We start from the raw sequence: 18,936 nt of genomic DNA on the forward strand, positions 1-18,936 counted from the left end.
GAGGCAGAAAGGAGTTCAGTCACCATTTTCTGTTGTTTTGTTCTGTCCTTGTCCTGGGGAGATTGTGGTGGGAGGATGGGAGGTGCAAGGGAAAGCTGCTGGTGAAACAGAGGTGCCGAGGTGGTTATTGCAGGAAACGAGGTATCAGTCGGGGATATGACCAGAGACCTTATTAACCTACTTTGCTCTGGAGGTGCAGAAATACTCCAGGAACTGTGCCAAGGCCTGGAGGCTTGTTGGATGTGGAGAAGAAGGTTTCTCATCTGGGTTTTTCTTGGTTGGCTGGTGGGAATGGGAATAGAGGTCAGTAAATTGGGGCAGGAATGTGCATGTAATAGTGGTATATGCTTTAAAAGTAAAGAAGAAAGAACTGCAAAAATACATGGAGCTTTATGTGTTTATTTGGCATGTTATTAATTTATTTATGAACATCACAGACCTTACAGAGCTATGCCATTGGCTGAAAAAAAAAAGAATTAAAAATGGAATTAAAAATGTATCAGAATAAATGTCATGTGTAGTGTAATAACTAACTGTACCTGTGGTTCATATAGGCAGTTGAGAAATGAATAAAAAGGTCTCAAGCATAGTCAGAAAATTCTGTGTAAATGGGGAAATATGATTTGGAAAGCAGTTTCAATTTTAAGCTTCCATGAAGGAAGACAAATTAAACATTTTTAAAGATATTAACCATAACAGTATCCCTTTAATTTTCACTCCTTTCTTTTAAATAAGATACTCTGAATCACTTTTTGTTCAAGGAGACAGATTTCTTGCAGTAATCAGTTTTGCTTTTAGCTCTGATTTGTAAAGAATAAGTGATAATGGCACACATGCTGGAGGGTGTGATTAGAACCAACGTTAAAAGGCTTTTTTAGGACATCGATGGTTGGAAAAGGAGCTCTGGAGAGGTCTGTGTTTAGCAGGAGGGAGTGAAGCACACCTTTGAAGTCGCTTAACCCTTTCCCATAAAATACATGTTAGTGGAAGTTAAATCTGGATGTTTTCTTCAGGCTCATGTGAAAGTTCTACATGAAATCTGTTAGCTTGCATTCAGTCAGTTCTTTCCCTGAACCGATCCTGTACCACTAAAAAGACCAGCTCTCGAGGATACGTGTTAGAAATAGTTGGCAATTTGGAGGTTTTTGAAGTGCCTTTGGGTATTTTTTGATTACTTTACAGTATTCCATGGAGTATGTTGAGAAAACCTAATGAAATACTGAGAATGCACATTGGTAGTAAGTTAATTAAATTGTCTTTTTGTGTAATCTTCTTAAGTAACTTATTTTCTGTTCAGTGCCTTTCCAACACACACAAACTGTTGTTCACATGCAGATTCCTGCATGCAAAACCTACTTTACTTGCCTAAATATTAAGAAAATATTTAGCAGGTGGAGTATATTTTTTTATAGGTCCCAGGTGTCTAAAAGTGCAAGAAGTTTTTGCTTTTGTCTGTGAACACCTTCACCCAACTTCTATCAATCCATATCAGCCTGCCCATGTCTTCTTGTCAGGTGATCAGTTGTGTGAATGAGCACTCGAAACTCCTGCAGCAGATCCCCAAGGATGGGTGGAACAGGGAACTGTCTGACTTGGCTTCTGTGCCTCAAAGTTAAATCCAAGTGAAATCAAAGTTAAATCCAAGTGAAATCAAAGTTTTGCTCAGTAGTATCTCCTTAGATATCTTTTTTCAGTTTGCTTTCATATCATAGCTCTCAAAATAAAGATTTTTTTTTTTTTTTTTACCCACTGTTAATATTTCATTTTAGGATCTTTGAAGTATTGCCAGCTGGAGGCTGCTACAGAGCAATAGTGACCTGAAAATCATTAACAGCACATCCAGTGCTTAAATAGCTCGAAAAATAACAGCTGTTCTTTTTGATAATGTCTTTTAGCAATGAAACCTTATTTTTCCATGCTTGTGTGCTAAAAATTCTGCTGTCGCTAACAACTCTGCCTCAGTGTTTCAAATTCTGTGATGCAGCTACTGGGGCTTTTTGTAGGAAATGGTTTACTGCAGGTTTTGGAATTTTTTTTTTTAAGTCCCCAAACTGCTGGTGTGAATGGGTGGCCACACGTGTTAGCTTTTGTGTCTCGTGGGCCCTGATGAGTTCCGGCAGGGTGAGCAGGTATTTAACTGTAGCTCACAGGTAAGATAACAAGAAATGGTGTGATTTATCTCTGAGCTGTGTCTCTGGCCGGTGGGTAGGTACAGGAGCCTCCTCTGGTCAGTGCCCTTCCTCACTCCCTGGGGAGTCATCCTGGGATTCCGTGTGCTTCCCTGACTTCTGCTTCTCTTTCAGACCCCGTGGTGCTGTGATTGTCAGGTCTCCTGACCTGCAGTTTTATTCCTCCTTAGTGGGGACAGGCCTCGTGCTGTAAGTTTAGAGCAGCCTTCCAGAGAGCTCTGGTCATTGCAGTTAAGCGAAGAGGACTGAGCACTGCTCTGCTGTAATATTTTCCTCCTTTTCCTAACGAATCTGTGGGTGGCTTTTCCTTTAAAAATTATAGCTGAAATGACTATGAATATCTCCTTTAAACGAGATTGTATCAGCTTTTGCATCTCTCAGACAATGTGTGTACAGCCAGAGGGTAAAACCCATTATAATACCACGCTAATTGCTTGAGTGTGTGCGCTAAAACTCTCTTGTGAGAAATCCAACCAAAACAAAACCTGTCTCCTGATGAGCCTGCTCCCTTGCTGCTGGAGGGGAGCCCAGGTCACCCTGCTGGCAGGACAGGGTGCAGTGTGGTCTGTGACACACAGCGTGGCTCTCGGCTGCACACACAGGGAGAAGACTCACATGAAATTAAAAAATTGGGGTCCTCAGTCAGGAATCTGGTTATCTATGAGGAGGCTCTGCTGGTTCTCTGCATTCGCTGCTGGGGTGAGGCACCTCTAGAGAAACAGTTCATGTGTTACCCGAGAGCCCTCAAAAAGAGATTAATCCCACCTCTGCCTCTCCTTATTCACTTGGCAGAGCCAGTGTGACTGACTGAGATCCTCTCTGACATATGCTTAGGCTGCCATTGTTCCTGAACAAGCGTCTGTCTGTCCTGCCTTTGTCTCGGGGCTGTTCCTGCTCGCTGTGTCACCGTGCCAGCACAGCTGTTGGGGCCAGCCCGAGCTGCAGCAGCCGCTGCCCAGGTCAGGAGCGCCACACTTGCAGCTTTGGGCTGGAAAACTGACTTTCAGGCTACTAAAGTTAGACAAAACCATTTGGCATTTGAATAATTTAACTTCCATTAGGAACTGTCGCAGAGCTTTAAAATGTGTTTTATGTGCGTTGGTGAACACTGGCAGGTCAGGAACAGTGTGCGACATGGACTGCCAGTCTGTGATGGGAGGAAATACTGCTGTCAGTAGGCAAGGTCACTGGAGAGCCTGGAGCATCACCTTTGTCCTGTCTCCCTGGTGTTTGAATCTTTGTAACAGTAAATTGCTAAAGCAGCTGCTTTACTTTGCTTAAAAACTCAGCCCTGTGTGGATGCATTTCCTTTTTTTCCTTCAGTAAGAAATCTGTTGCTAAATCCACATATACATATATTATTTTATCAAGGATGTCACACTTACATGCTTTCTTTCCTCACCTCTCCTGCTACCCAACAGTCCATTAAATGTTGTAGATCAGTTTTTGTCATATTTTGGTAGGGCTCAGTGCCTGGCAGTGACTCTACAGAGAACAGAGAGACTGGTCTCATGGCTTGTGCCTGTGTGCAAATGTTATGTACCCAATCAAGCATTTCCCAGATAAGAGATTTGATAAGTGCACAGCCTTTCCCTGCCCTTCCACTTCAGTCTTGGGAATCTCCTGGGTTTGTGAACTCTTCTGAGGGTTTTTTAATATCATCCCATGCTCAAATATATTTTGAGATATGCCAAGATGTTTTTGATTGCGATACCATGTACTGAAAAAGTGGCATATTGGTATCACACGCCCTTGAGTATGAGCTGTGCTGTTTGTTTTAAAGTGGTATATCAAACATGCCTGGGTGAGCAGCTGAAATGCTTGTGGGACCAGGTCACTTACATTTCTCAGAGGAAGGCTTGCTGGAAAAGCCTGTGTAATTAAGAGTCAAGCAACTGAGGGAAAAAAGTTCACTGACTAATAAGAAAAACTTGCAGAGTAACCCTATTAAATTCCCCTCCTTCTGGTAAGTCCTGATGTAAATTTATAGGTATTCTCTATAAATGTGAAGGAAAGTTTGTTTCTTGATAGAGCAAACTCCACCAGCAGTTTCCCACACCACCTCAAGAACATTCTTTCATTATCTTGCTCCGGTGTAATAATTGCACAGAGCAGTCACAAACTTGTTTTTCTACCAGTTGAAACTACAGAACAATGTGTATGCCTTGACCTGGATTCAGGGAGAGAAAAAGTCACTGTTGGCATAGACTCCACCTTGAAAATTTGCCATCAACATGGCAGAGAGTTGCTAAAGGCTTATAATGCGTAATTGAAACGGCTGAATGCCTGCGAGGATTCTTTGAGATAAGGATTGTCTTTGAAAACATTTTAACTAGAGGTCTGGATTGAGTCATTAATCTCTTCTGTAGTCCTATTACTTTTTAAAATTGAATTATTTCTGGTATGATTAGCCTGCAGTGTAAATACAAGGTGCAGGTTTTGTAAAGTATCTTTTTTCTTGATGTGTTTTATGTCAGACTATTTTAAAAGCTTTTTATGTAGTTCTTAAATATAGCAAGGTATACATACATTATGTATCATCAGCAAAACAAAAAGGTTTCTGATGGCAGGAGAGTGGCCCTGCTGTACAGGGCACCCACTGCAGTTCAGGGGATGCAGTCCTATTCCCGTGCTGGCCCCAGGGCTGGTCTCATGCTGTCCCTCACCTGCTGTGATTGTGATCTGCTCCCCAAAATGTCCTTGCCCTTTGCCCCAGCTGTGTGCTGGCCCAGCTCCCCCTCTGTCACTCGAGGGATGGGGGATTGGGATGACTCCACTCAGAGTGAGCGTTCATTGCAGGATCTGCCAGCTCAGGGTCGCTGTTCCAGTGTCATTCCTAAAGGCATGGTTAGAGCTGAACTATCTGCCTTGATACAAGATTTATTAACTTATTTTTTGCCCCATACCTATATATAAATTTTTGCTAAGTTATTTTTGGCTCGAATCTTGGTCTCTGATCTCTTTATCCCCAGCTACAGTTGGTGCTTAATAAGTGGACCCTTTGAGGCTTCAGTAGTGCGTTGAAAGCGCAGCGCGGTGCCTGTGCTGAGTGATGGATGGCTCCTGCCTGCTGGGCCCTTTGCCGCGGGATTCACCCGCGCTGGAATGTCCTCACAAAGCAGGGCAGGGAATTGAAATGTGTTCTTCTGAGAGCAGCAGTAAGTAAAGCTGCCTCTCTAGCTGTTCTCTCAATTAGCTCCTAGGAGATTTTCCTGCTTGTCTAGTTTCTCCTGGGGATATGTGACCTGATAGCATATTGCTATAAATAATTATTTTACTAGTGTCAAAGTAGGTACTGTACACAAACACAAAGCAACATTTTCAGCATCTTTTTTTGGATGCTGTAAATACCAGGTTTTCAGACAGGCTGTTTCCTTTCTTCCTTTCTTGTTTCTGTTCTTTGGAACGCAGGCCTGACAGTTCTGATCTTCAGAACTTGGATTGTTAGTTTTGTGCTGCCCCTTGAAGTGAAATTGCTGGTGAGTGGTACAGAGCTCCCAACTCAAGGCAGGGAGGTGAGGGGCAGGCTGGCATTGCTGCTGCTATGGGGGAAAGAGCAGAGGAATTGCTTTCCAGATGGATACTGTAGGGGATCATCACTTGTTTGTAAAAGTGGGTTATTTGAAAGAAACTGGCCTTAAATGCAAATGCCACAGCAACCCCATTGAACTCCTTCCTCTATGAGAGACTAGGAAAAGACCCAAACCAATTGTTACTGTATGGAAACATTTGGAAGAGCAGAGCAGCCACGCCAGACCTGGCATTGCAGAGGTGAACTCCAGCAGCTCTGCACATGTTCTGCTCTTTTTGGTTTTTAAAAGGGTCCCACAACTCGTAAAAATCAGCATCAGTAAATCTGTGATAGCTATCAACATAGACCAGAGTTCTGTGTTACTTAATTAAAGACAATAGTTTATCAAACCTTTCCCTCTCCCCAGCGAGGCTGCACAACAGCTCTGTCCATGGGAGGAGGGCGAGAATGCACAGGACACTGGTGGTACTTGGAGGTACAGAGTGCCAGCAGTTTCCTCAAGTGAGGCTCAGCAGCAGGAGAGTCTTGGAAATCAGGGAATCTGGGCTCAAATTTTTTGACTCTGCCTTCAGTCAGCAAGAAAAAGATGGGCATCTGTTTGTATTTTTAGGGGTGGTGGTTGAAAGGATGTTCAGGTGTTCAGCAACCGCTTTCCTATACATATAATCTCTTCTAAGATAATGTTTATTGTAAAATGTTTTCCTTTTTAAAATTTTAATAAATGAATTAGGAAGGGGGTTAGACAAAGTTCAGGCTTAATACCAATAGGAAAAAAAAGTTATGCAGATTGTATTACTGTTCATGGTAATTAACATTGATATGAGAACCTTAATTAAGGCAACTGGAAACTGTCTCATGGCTCTCTGCAGAGCAGGTATGAACTTACTCAACTGTAGATGGTCAGCATCCATGTCCCAAAATTTAGTTTTAATCTGAACTGGTTTTGGTGTAAGCTGAATGTTAATTTCTGTGTCTTATGCAGCCACCATTTTGTAGAAGAACTGCTCCAGAGAATGAGTCTTCCAAAGCAATCAAAAATCTGATTTTGGTACCTTTTTGCAGTGACCTCCACTTCAAACTTTCTGGTTCTGTATTTTAGCATTTCCCTCAGTTTGGGCAGTGGAAGAGGAGTACTTCTGGTCTTGTAAAATAATTTATCAAGTTTCAGACTTTGCCTGGAAATGTTTTGGGTTACTATTCTAAAATGGAATTCTCTTATTCTAGTTTAATATTTTATTAGAAATTGGGAATGACCATTTTAATCTAGAATTCAATTAAAAGGACACCTTTTGAGGTCATCTGGTAGTTCTGTGTGGAGGTATGGCACTATCTGAGGAGTATAAGTGAGTGTAGGTTATAGTTCTACTAGCTTGATGTTTAGAGTAATAAAATGAAAATGTTAGCAATTTTTACATTTCATTTTCTTAGATAGGAACTATGTAAGTAGATGTTTTACAGTGAAAATCAGGTGTTTGTTTAAAATATACATTCAAAGCACCCTGTATGGAACATTTAAATAATTTCTGTGGAGTTTACTTTGACAAGTAGCTGGTTGTGGAGCTGGACACTGAGCAGGGACATCCCCACTGGGGATGATGGGAGCTGCTTTCGGGGACTTCATTATCCTGCTTCATCAGCTCCTGGGCATGGATGACCCTATGCTGGACAGTTTATGAAATTGTAATACATCAAAACCACCAAAAATTTCAAAGCTGATTCTGATATCCTGAGGAATTGCTTGTTACTGTGCACAAGATGGGTTATTCCTCTGTGACTAACCAGAACGGTGCCTTTCTGGTGTGGTAGGACTCTGATTTGGAAGCTGATTGCTATAGATACAGCCTAAATTTACAGCAGAGATGAGAAAGCTGCACAGGCCCCGCTGCGTGTCTGTGGTGTTCAGACTCTGCCTCTGCTGGGTCCTACAGCCACGGGCCAGCCCCAAATGTGCCAAATGGTGATGAATAGCACCTTGCTTTGCAGGTGTCCCCGAGGTCCCCCATGCCATGTGTGGAGCTGTGTGAGCAGAGCATCTGCTGGAGCTCTGCAGTTCTCCTGCCCTTTCTTGCCTCTTTAGGCAAGAGGAAAAAGTCCTGGAGAAAATAGGAAATACATAATGGATTAGAAGACCTTTTCAGATTCTTTACAGCTGTTTTTCTCACCACAGAAAGAGTGTGATACCACCGTTCCCAAGTTCCCCCTTGCCCCTTGTTTAAAATACAAATGTGCAGGGCTGTTAACAGGTGTCTGGCCAAGGTGTTGGGACTGACTTTGGATTGGTTGAACTGGTTTGTATCTTGAAATCAGATGTGGTACTTGGGAGTGAGGTAGATATCTGAACACTCCAGTCTAATTTTTTATTTAGATATTTAAAACATGGACCTGAGACAGAAGAAGCTGCCTTGCATGTCTGCTGTAGTCACGTGAGAGAGAAGAGCCAGCAATTTTTTAAGGACAAATGTAGTTATCAGGGTGCATGGTTGGATGCAGATTCTTATGTGGGTTTGACACTGCACTGAGATTGAAGTTATTTTGGTCATCCCAGTAAAAATATGCATATACTCTGTTCTGTAGTGAGGTTTGAGAAACTCACCTTAAAAACTGGGATTGGGAATTGAGGCACCATAATCTCCTTGCTCTAGTTTTATGGTTCTCATTATAAAATTCTATTTTCAGAATCCAATTATTTTAAATTAAAATACTTGCCATGTGCAAAGCACCTTATAATTCCTGAGCTACTATACTTGCATTCCATAAGCTGTGTGGGAGAAAAACCAGTATGACGCCCATTTTATGTTTGTGGAAACTTAGATACCATGTGCTGTTGCTTCTCCAGATGTGAAGTGATTTGGTGGTAGACCAATAAATAGTCTTACACTTGCCAGTGTTCTGTCAGAACGGGATTATTAAATCTTTTGCCCTCTTAGGAGAGGCAGAAGTGAGCAATAGACCTGATAAAATCTGGGTAACTGAGAGTGTTTTAATGAGATATTTTTGGGAGGTGAAGGAGATGTTTATCCTGACATCCACTCCAGGTGTTGATGTCAGGATGAGCTCAGTGTGTGGCACTGCTGGGCCTGGGGCGTGTGCTCCATCCCAGGAATGGTCACATCCGTGTGACACAGGCTCTGCACGACAGTGCTCAATGCCCTCACATTAATGCTTTTTCCCTAGAAATGTCTTCACCTTGTTTTGAGTCACTGAGTTGAGAATTATAAACGTTAAAATATTCTTTTCTTCTTTACAAAAACTGTCTTAACAGGAGTATGTGATGTTCTCAATCTTTTGTTCTATAGGTCAGTAACAGATCCACGAGATGGAAAGAGAGTTGCACTCAAAAAGATGCCCAACGTCTTCCAAAATTTGGTCTCTTGTAAAAGGGTCTTCCGGGAGTTGAAGATGTTGTGTTTTTTTAAGCATGACAATGTAAGTAAATTCAAAGTAATTTTGAAATCTTTGGGAAAACCTAAATGTAAAATGGAGTTCTCTGTAACAGAATTGTGTTTTCTTTTAAGTTACAGAATATCTAAAATGCTTTAAGAGCTCTCTAATTTTACAGTGATCAGATTTTCTGGAAACTCGGACATTACTGTTACAAACACTATAAAAATGAAACTATCACGGATCTAAGGATATTCATAATTTCCCTTCCAAAGTGTTTGCAAACAGACAATCAGTACACATCTGCCCAGTCTTATTTCAGGATTTAGATAAATGTCAGGCTGCACAGAGCTGTGTCTGCTGGACACTGTTCCTTCTGAGCTGTTCTGTACTCCATGTCCCCTTTGTTGGTCCTCTCCCAAACCTGCTTTAGGTAAAATCAGTCAGCTTAAGTTAAAACATTTAAATGCTATTTGGGTTGACCCATGAAGTTTGAAGTGCATCTGAAGTTTGGGCGCTTCACCCAAATGTTGTGAACATTCCTAGGATAGGATCCAAATGACTACACCACGAAGTATTTTCTTCTGTGAGAGGATGTGAATTCTCTGCTTCTGCTTTTCTATGTTTTGGCTTTTTTCTACCTTTTCTACCTTTTGCTTTTTCTACCACTGAGCTGCTTATTCAGAATGGGAACAGCTTTGGGGTATGCAATTCCCATGTGGAAGCAGTGAATCACAAAACTCTGAAAGACTAAAGGCAGAACAAAGTGTAGTATCTTCTGCTTTTATATTTCTTTGCTGGAAGTACTTCTTTCAAAGACGTTATGCTTATATATATTGTAAAGAAACCACTTTTTATTGGATAGCTAAATTTGTGCTTTCAAACTAGTAGTCAAACAGCTGGAAAAAATTTCTTGAGTTAGAAAAGAGAGAGACACTGAATGTACAGAATACCTGACATGGTGGGTTATTAAATTTACATACCTAGTGAGACAGAACATTGGTCTGTCTGTGGGGTAGAATAAAATGAAGCCATGTAAGAAATGTGCAGTCTGACTGTCTTTTTGAAAGGGATTTGGTTTTGTTTGACTGGAATAGGCCTTGACCTTGTATGGTGTTTCCTAGGTACTCTCTGCCCTCGACATCCTCCAGCCTCCACACATTGACTATTTTGAAGAAATGTATCCTAAATATAAAAATAGAACATCTTAATTGAGGTAGGTGTGATTTTCATTGGCTTAGAAACTGCCAGTATTTGGTGTAATCTATGAAACGGAACTACAAAAACCTTGAGCCTGTATGGGGACAGTTTTATTTCAAGAAGTGAACCTGCAGGATCCAGAGCTCCGAGGTGATGTTGGAGGTGGGATGGTGCGGGACTGAACCCTGAAGCTTTGATTCCATGCAAGCCAGTATGTGCAGGGCATGTGGGATTTACCAGCAGGCCCTGCTGCTGCTCATGGGGATTCCCCCAGAATATTGTTTTGAAAACTATGTCCAGTAATTAATCTCCTTTCAGTTATTAGTACTTTAAAATACTTTGTGGTGGTTTCAGAGAATTCTACCTTCACAGGCTTTGAAACCCTGACTTGTCAGAGAGGTTTAGTGGACTGACAGGGCCATGGCTTTCCTTGGTCAACTCTAACCCAGTCAAGAACACATTTCCCAGAGCTGTGTCCCACATTTTTGCTGTGTCACTGATGCACAGGTACAAGCTGCCTATGGGGAACTGTATTCTAACAGTGAATTTGAGTGAAGAACTTGACATGAGAATGTCGTGTTTTGGTTTGGTTTCTCTTTTCAAACTTGGCTTGGGCTGTCTTCTCTTTGTGAAGTAGGGAATTTCTGCTTTCTGAAGTACTGAAAAGCGAATCCCTGTTCTGGGAGGGCTCTGACTCTCATGGGAAGAGAAGTTCTCTGCCACTCCTGTGGTTAGACTTGGGCAGGTTGGGTTTTGTTACTGGTAGGTCTTAGCTGCTCTTTTGTATGACCCACTTTACAATTAATGGGTGGGAAATTGTCATTATTTTTAGATAACCTGAACTTTTGAAATATGGTTTGATCTATTTATATAATACCTGGAATTGATTGAAGAAAGTAGGTGTAATCGGCGTGGTGATTTTAACCAAAGTACAGCACAGTTTGCTGGTGGAGAAACACATTATTTGATTGAAAATATTGCTGTGCTGTACTGGGGCTTTTTCATATGAATTTAGGTAAAGCTTTAAAATTTCGCTTTGATATTTCTTTCACATGAAGAGCATATAAGTAGTCTTCAAAAACTGGATTTTGGTTATGTGCACTAGTTCAATGCCCTCATTTAGAACAAGTCATACGAGTTACAAATCAGATCTAGGTTAAGGATTACTCTTTCCATGTAATTGTACAATCAAGAATATTTAAATGGGATAAGCTTATTTTTATGAGCTTAGCTACTGCCAAGTTTTGAATATAAAACCAAAACGTTCGTTTCCTTCATGGCTAACTGACTTTAAGTCATTCTGAGTAGTGTTCTATAGGGCTGTCTTTTTTTATATTTATGTTAATTTCTTTAATATTGATAATAGAAGACTATTGCTCTGTGTAGTCTTCTCCCTCTTTTGAAATAATTACAATTACGTGCACTTAGGACCCTTAAATTCCTTAAAAGAATGAATTAGTAAATGTTTGGATTTATATACCTATTTTTAATTGCATGTGTTTCTGCTTACTGTAGTGTAAGGAGAACTTACTAGAGATTGGTTTGAAGATCAGGTAAAAATGTTCCATATTTGGGAGGTGTAGCTGTCAAAACTTCTTTTGTTGATCCACTAGTAGAGTTCCTGAAGATACCATAGAGTTGTTCCATTTTTACAGTAGGATATATTGAACAGTGATAAAAGTGTAAAGGGCTGGAGTTGGTACTGAGTGATTTCCTTTGTTCTTTCCAAAGAGTTGTAGTGCCCTTTTTGGGGAAAGAAATGTAATAAAAGAATGACTAAAATAATATGAATGATGTGTTGCAAATGAGCTGGTAGAGTTCATTTCAATTATTCAGTGTTTCGTAGGTACCAGTAGGAATTGCAGAGTGTATTTTTTAAAGAGAACTAATTATAAAACCACCTTAAAATTTAATGATAAATTAAAAGATTTCTTAGGAAACTGGTGATGAATAAAGGAATTTTAACCTAGTGAGATTTTTGTTTTAGAACAAAAATTCCTTGCAAACACTCAGATTGAGTTATAATTTGAATTAATAGGTTTTTGGCTGAAAATCTTTGTGGCCATTTTGAATCTTATAGGTATTGAAAATTTTGCCAATATCACCTTAGTGCAAAAATGAATCATTGATAGCTCTTTTTTCCAGTTACAAAACCTTCCACAGTTGATTGTAATACTGAATTTTGCAACTGCAGATCTGCGGATATTCTCCTTTAAGAACTATCCAAAGTTTCTGTAGTAGCTTTTTGAAAACTTTGTCCATTAAAGTGAATATCAGAAGCAGCTGATAGGTCTGCGAAAGATTTGAATAGCAGTAAAAGCAAAGGTGTGCAGTAGATTTCACAAAGAGGTGGAAGAACTGTTTTCTGATGGATTATGGGGCAAATCCCTATAGGGTGGAGGAGGGCGAAGAGGAGCAAGGTGAGATGGGTTGCTGCAGGCAGTGAGAGCGTCAGTGACAGCCCTGCTGGTTCCAGCAGCCTGTGCTCACCCTTGGAGAGGGTTTTCCTTCCGAGATGTCACTGTGGCGAGTTCCTCCGGGCCAGCACCCACACCAGCTGGGCCGGGACTGCCAGGGTTAGTCCTGAGGCCGTAGAATTGGGGTTTGAGGGATGCAAAGACCAAATAAAGAACGGTCCAAGCCACGATGGGAGTGCCACATCACCAAGGGCACTTCATCCCTTTCTAACATTTATCTGTCTCTTTATGAAATTTACCAACTCAGCAGGTCCCAGCCAGCAGAGCAAGTCAAGTTCTTTTGTGCCACGCATTTGCTTTGATAATTACTCTGAAGCAAATTGGTACATTTGTAGTTCTAATTTTATACAGCTACTTAACTAATTACCGCTGTCAGGAGCAATTTTTCTCTGGTAGTAGCTCTGGGTAGCGGCGTGTTCAGCGCCAGCGGCCGCCCCACAGCCAGGGCCTGGTGGCTCCACTTCAAAAAGCAAACTGCAAATACCTGTGTGAGGAGGGGACTGAAATCCCTCGCATTTGGGGCGTTTGTTTTGCTGAATGTCCCCAGCAGTGGCTGGTGCAGTCGGGGTCCCAGGCAGGAGGAGAGGCCCGTTTGTCACAGCAGAACATCCGCGGGCGCTGCTCCCGCTCCTCTTTAGAGCCCTCATTAAATTATCCAGAGACAATAATCAGATCGCTGCTGCTGGGGTTAATGGCACCTCTGAGCCCTGTCAAGAGCTTTATTTAATGCGCCCCAGACCTGGAGTGGTGCAGGTGCCATTTCAGGCCCTCATTTAATTTAAGCTGCTTTAGTTGGCATGGCAACTAGTTGAGACATCTGGGAGACATTATGCTCGGGATTGAGATTTAGGAGGATTTGTAGCGTAGCAAAACAAAAATCTTATCATAATAAAGTGCAGAGTAATGCTTTTGGGTTTTTAAAAATATTTTGCCTTAAATTGAATGTAAAGATTTGTTGCAGGTATAAGGTAAACCACAAATTTTAAAAGTCTGGTATAAATATTTAAAAGGGTCTTTGCTAAAGGAAAAGAAAAATTAGAGGACTACAAATTATGGTGCTGCAGGGTTGGGTTTTTTCTTTATGAATTCTTTATGAATGCAATTTTAATATTTTTTTCCTCAAAAAGTTGGAAATATTTAATTTATAAAATGAGTTTTTGTGTGGTGTTCTGTTGGCAGATGAACCCTTTGGCCAACAGGGATTTGGCTGGAGAGGGTTTGTAGAGCAACAGATGAAAGCAGAGCATTGACTGGGTAGAGATGAAAGAAAATGAGCATTCAATACCTGGCTGTATCAGTTAACATGGGGCAAATGTGTTTTACCTCCTTCCGCCACAAATGTGATAATAGCAGAGATTTTGTTTCAAATGTGACTGCTAAACGAAGGTTTTAAAGCAGTAATGTTTTTTAATAATGCCTGTAGTGCCCCCAGGACTTATTGTGATGGTTTCTGCGTGTGTTACTCTTGTCCCACACCCAGGACACTGGCATGATGGTCTCCATCCCTGGGTGAAGGTGTGCAGCCTGCCACCTTACTTCACTGCTTTTGAAACCCCTGAACACACAGAGTCCCCTCTGGGACCCACCTCCCCTCGGTCTCAGCTGTAATTTGCCTTGCAGTAACTTTGTACAACTACCTTAATGCAAATTGTAATGGACTAATTTGTTTTCTTTCACAAGCCATTTTTTATTTTCATTCCTGTAAGAATTTGACCTCTGAAGCAGCCTTCTTCTCTTTAACTCAATAGTTCTGACCTGTAAGAGCTCAAATAAGTAGGAGTTAGTGAATGTTTCAAGAGATTTTGTGCCTGTTCTGCTTTTCCTTAACCAATGAACTGAAGATATGTTGTCACTGAGTTGATGCAGAGTGACCTCCATAAGATTATCGTCTCTCCTCAGCCACTCAGCTCGGATCATGTCAAAGTTTTTCTTTACCAGATTTTAAGAGGTAATTTTTCTTCTTCTAAATTTAATGAAAACTATGTAGTAGAAATACATTTTTTCTTTTTCTTATTGTTTATTCTCAAGACATCCTCATCTTGAATAAGCTTCCTGTGGGAACTTATTTTAATTTCATATTTGAATAAATACCAAGCATGAATTATTGTAACTACAAGAGCACGGCACCCCTGCTGCCTTAAAGCTTTGTCAGGGAAAGAAAAGTCATGTTTTTAGAATTGAGGAAGAGAAAGGACACCTAGAACTGAGCCAGATGGGTAAATGTGTGTAACTATACCCACTTAAGGTAAAAATTGTTACTGAAAAACAGAGCAGAAAGAGGTATCTTAAAATTCCAGTGTGGGGATTGCAGAGTATCCATGCCATAATCAGGGAGATGATGTTTTGATTTGTTGTTTGTTGGATTTTTGGAGGGAGTGGGGTTTGTTTCTTTTTAAAGACTGCTTGAATTCCTTTTTCTGCCTATTTTAAATACTCCAAAATTTTACCCTATCATTAAGTGACTGAGTGTGCACTAGTGACTGGGAGTTACTCATATAAAAACTGAGGCACAGGCAAAGTCTTTGCTGATCAGGAGTTGCCAGACCTTCCAGGAAAATGTTGTCAGCCTTAAACTTCTTTTAAAAGGAAAAAAAAAAAAATTTTAAATTCCTTTAATATTTCAGGTCTGAAATATCTACATTCTGCTGGCATTCTACATCGAGACATTAAACCAGGGAATCTACTCGTGAACAGCAACTGTGTCCTTAAGGTGCTACTTACATTTATTGAAGATGTTCATGTGTTTTTGTTGTTAATTTTTAAATGAAAGTCATTCAGTGTGAGCACTTTCCCTGAAAGTCCATGTAAATGGAAAAAAAATCCCACAGATTCTTTAAAAAGTAGAAATGAAGCAAATATCTGCCTTTCCCCTTTTCTCCCTGCCTCTCCCCACATCTCTGAAAGCAAGAGAGACAATTCCTGAGTTTGACTTGGGTGGGATCTCCTGTGCCTGGGAGGGCAGGGGGTTCTCAGGGTGCCTCAGTATCCCTGTGCTCCTCAGGGGAGGATGACACCAAATGCCCAAGACAGTTCCACTGACCTTGGGTATATGGAATTTTGGAGGACTGAAGAGTGTTGTACAGCTGTGCCAAACTCAGAAATTCAGTGTTGTGTACAGGGATTTGCTAAGAATTCTAATTGGGAAAGTTTGGTCTCTTTTCTTGACCCTTCTGTTTCAAGACATTTTTAACAATTCTCCAAGCCCAAATGAGTAGAGCCGAATCTTTAATATTTTGAGACACGTCATGAACAAATGAAGTTTGTTTGAGTTTAAATATTCTGTGCCCAGAGGTTGGGTTTTTTGTAGTGCAAAGCTTTTTAATCTTTCAGATTATAAATATTGTAAGGCCAACTTAAAATGTACTGTGATTTCAAATCAAATTGTAGGAAGTTTAAATGGCTGTGGAGCAAAGTAACATAATTTCCTCCTCTCCCCTCTCCCCTGCCTTATGCAGTTACAGCAGATTATCTGATATATTTAAATGCTGGTTGGGGATTCCCTGCCTCGTTCCCAGAAGGCTGCCTATTTGAAATGCAGAAAGTGTTTTGGTTATTTTAATTTTTTTATTTACCTTCTCAATTTAGATTTGTGATTTTGGATTGGCCAGGGTGGAAGAATTAGACGAATCCCGGCACATGACTCAGGAAGTTGTCACTCAGTATTACCGCGCTCCGGAGATCCTGATGGGCAGCCGGCACTACAGCAATGCCATCGACATCTGGTCTGTTGGCTGCATCTTTGCAGAGTTGCTTGGGCGAAGGATATTGTTCCAGGCACAGAGTCCCATCCAGCAGGTATCCTCACCTTTCCCTTCCAGCGCCTCCCTCTGCACCCGCTCCTGGAGCCAGTGGGGCTGGTGCACCTCAGGGGAGACATGGAGGGGCTGGAGCGTGTCCAGGGCAGGGAACGGAGCTGGGAAGGGGCTCGAGCACCAGGAATGGCTGAGTGAGCTGGGAAAGGGGCTCAGCCTGGAGCAAAGGAGGCTCAGGGAGGACCTTCTCCTCTCCACAATTCCCTGACAAGAAGGTGCAGCTGCGGGGGGCTGGGCTCTGCTCCCATGGAACAGGGACAGGCTGTTCCATGGTGTTAGCTTGGGAATCTGCTGCCACAGTGGAGTGCATCCCCGTGTCTGAGCTGTGTCCGTGTGTCTGTCGTGCAGCTGGATCTGATCACAGACCTGCTGGGCACGCCGTCGCTGGAGGCGATGAGGACGGCTTGTGAAGGCGCCAAGGCACACATACTCAGGGGTCCTCATAAACAGGTACAGCCAGGGGCTGGCTCCGGCCACCCAGCCCCACCAGGCAGGGTGTCCTCTGGGCAGGACTCAGGGTTTCACATCTTGATTGAATTCTCATGGCCTGTTGGTTAAAAACACTCGGCTTGGATGTTCAGTCCCAGAGCTGTCTGTGCCTGTGAACTGGGCTGGGTTGACCAGAGGTGGTTATGGTGCTCAGGGACGTGGGGTGATGGTGTGGTGAGTCCAACTGCTGTGGAGACAAGGGGGCTTTTCACTAGTCAGGGGCATTTCTGGCTTCTGCTTTGGGGATATTGTTTGACTTGATGACACAGGTGAAAATCTCCCTTTCTGAGGCAGCAGTGTTTTGATAGCTATTTTGAATGAAGATGTTAAATTTAGGTGTTAGTACTGGCAAGAGACATAAATGAAAATTGACAATATAATTCAGAAAGCCCTGGAGGGCTGCTGCACTGCCAGGATCAGGAGTGCTAGAGGTGGAATTGACCCACTGCCCAGAGCCAAGGGCAGAACCTCCAGCACCCCAAGCTCAGAGAGAGGGTCCCTGCACCCCTGAGCTTGGACCTGAGCTGCTCAGGAAGGCCCAACAAGAGGTTGGAAGCTGAGATACAGCATTCAACACAACTGGAGTAAAAGTTAGTTTTAAAAAAAGCACCAAACCAAAGGAAAAAGGGAGGATGGTGTCATTGTGCTGACTGGGCAATAAAAAGGGCAAATGCAATGCGGTGTTGATAGATACAAAGAAATGCTTGTGCAGGGCATCTCTAGTGCAGGGATAAGGCTCCATGGCCCTCCAGTGGGGTCATTTTTATGATTGCTAACAAAATTAACAAAATCATTGGCCTGTACATGCTCCAGTAGTTAAGTTTGCATCATTATTTTCTGCATGTTGAAGTAATTTCTCACGTCTGCTCACTACAATAGTAGTTACCATAGAAATGAGCATTGCCTGTATATTCTGCATTATTATTGACATGTGGGAGTTCTGCCTCCCTGGGACTTTGGATCCACTACATAAAGTTGTCTCTGTTCCGTTTCATGACAGAATTTTTTTATTTGAGCATTAATAATAGGAGGATTTCCTTCAGACTTTCTCTACCAGTCTTACGTCAAGTATGTTTTTCTGCTATCTTGTGCTAGAAGAGTTGTGACTCCTAAACCCAGTGTCTTACGACCCTCAGGATGGTGGGAATCCTAAAAAGCGAGTGAGGTGAAATGGTATAAAAAGTTTCCACTACATATTTAATGTCCTGTAGCCACAAAGTTGTAAGAAATACCCTCTTAGAGTTAGTTCTGTGTCTGTTGGGGAAAACAATGTTCATTTTCTGTGGAGTGCCATGGGAGCTGGTGTGCTCGTTGCAGCTTAGATCTGGGGGATACAGAGCATCCAGGTGATAAATGATATTTTTGTTTTCAACTCAAAGCACACCTCATGTTTGAATGCAAATTCCTGGCTTTTCATATTCTGAAATTGAGCTTTTACTGGTTATAAATGGTTAAATGTTACTGGTTTCTTAATTAGACTAATAGGGAGAGAAATTCAAGTTAGAAACAGGCGATTACTTTGTCACACCAACTATTTTTACTCACCGTAGGTGAGTGCAGTGGGAGGGAGGGGTGAGGCATTTTGCTGCTCTGTGTAAAAATAGATTAATGCAAGAAGTTTCTGATTAAACCCCCCCCACCACTGTGTGCTGGCAAAATGGGTATTTACATACTCTGTAGACTTCTTTGTCAGTTTGGTATTTAAAGGTTCAAGTGAATTGTGTCCCTGGCAGCCCCACTGTGAGTGAGCCATCCCCATTCCTGCTGACCCCCTTCCCAAAGGAAAATGTATGGAGTCCATCCCCTGCCTGTGATCCCTATGCCGTGGGAGAGCGAGCCAGGAGGAGGAGAGTTAC

At 41.9% G+C, this 18,936-nt stretch overlaps 1 protein-coding gene across 3 annotated transcripts in view; it reads left to right on the forward strand.

Annotated features, from left to right (window-relative positions):
- The window catches only part of NLK (nemo like kinase), a 38,222-nt gene that overhangs the window by 14,488 nt on the left and 4,798 nt on the right, over nt 1-18,936 (forward strand). For all 3 annotated transcript variants that reach the window (XM_069033307.1, XM_069033306.1, XM_069033308.1), the window contains 6 exons: nt 9,018-9,147; nt 10,227-10,282; nt 14,621-14,727; nt 15,404-15,489; nt 16,365-16,574; nt 16,940-17,041. In XM_069033307.1, the coding sequence (XP_068889408.1) occupies nt 9,018-9,147; nt 10,227-10,282; nt 14,621-14,727; nt 15,404-15,489; nt 16,365-16,574; nt 16,940-17,041 (691 nt within the window). The remainder of the gene's footprint in view (nt 1-9,017; nt 9,148-10,226; nt 10,283-14,620; nt 14,728-15,403; nt 15,490-16,364; nt 16,575-16,939; nt 17,042-18,936) is intronic.

Source organism: Aphelocoma coerulescens, chromosome 19, assembly GCF_041296385.1.
Source record: "Aphelocoma coerulescens isolate FSJ_1873_10779 chromosome 19, UR_Acoe_1.0, whole genome shotgun sequence".
NCBI classification, from domain to species: Eukaryota; Metazoa; Chordata; class Aves; order Passeriformes; family Corvidae; genus Aphelocoma; species Aphelocoma coerulescens.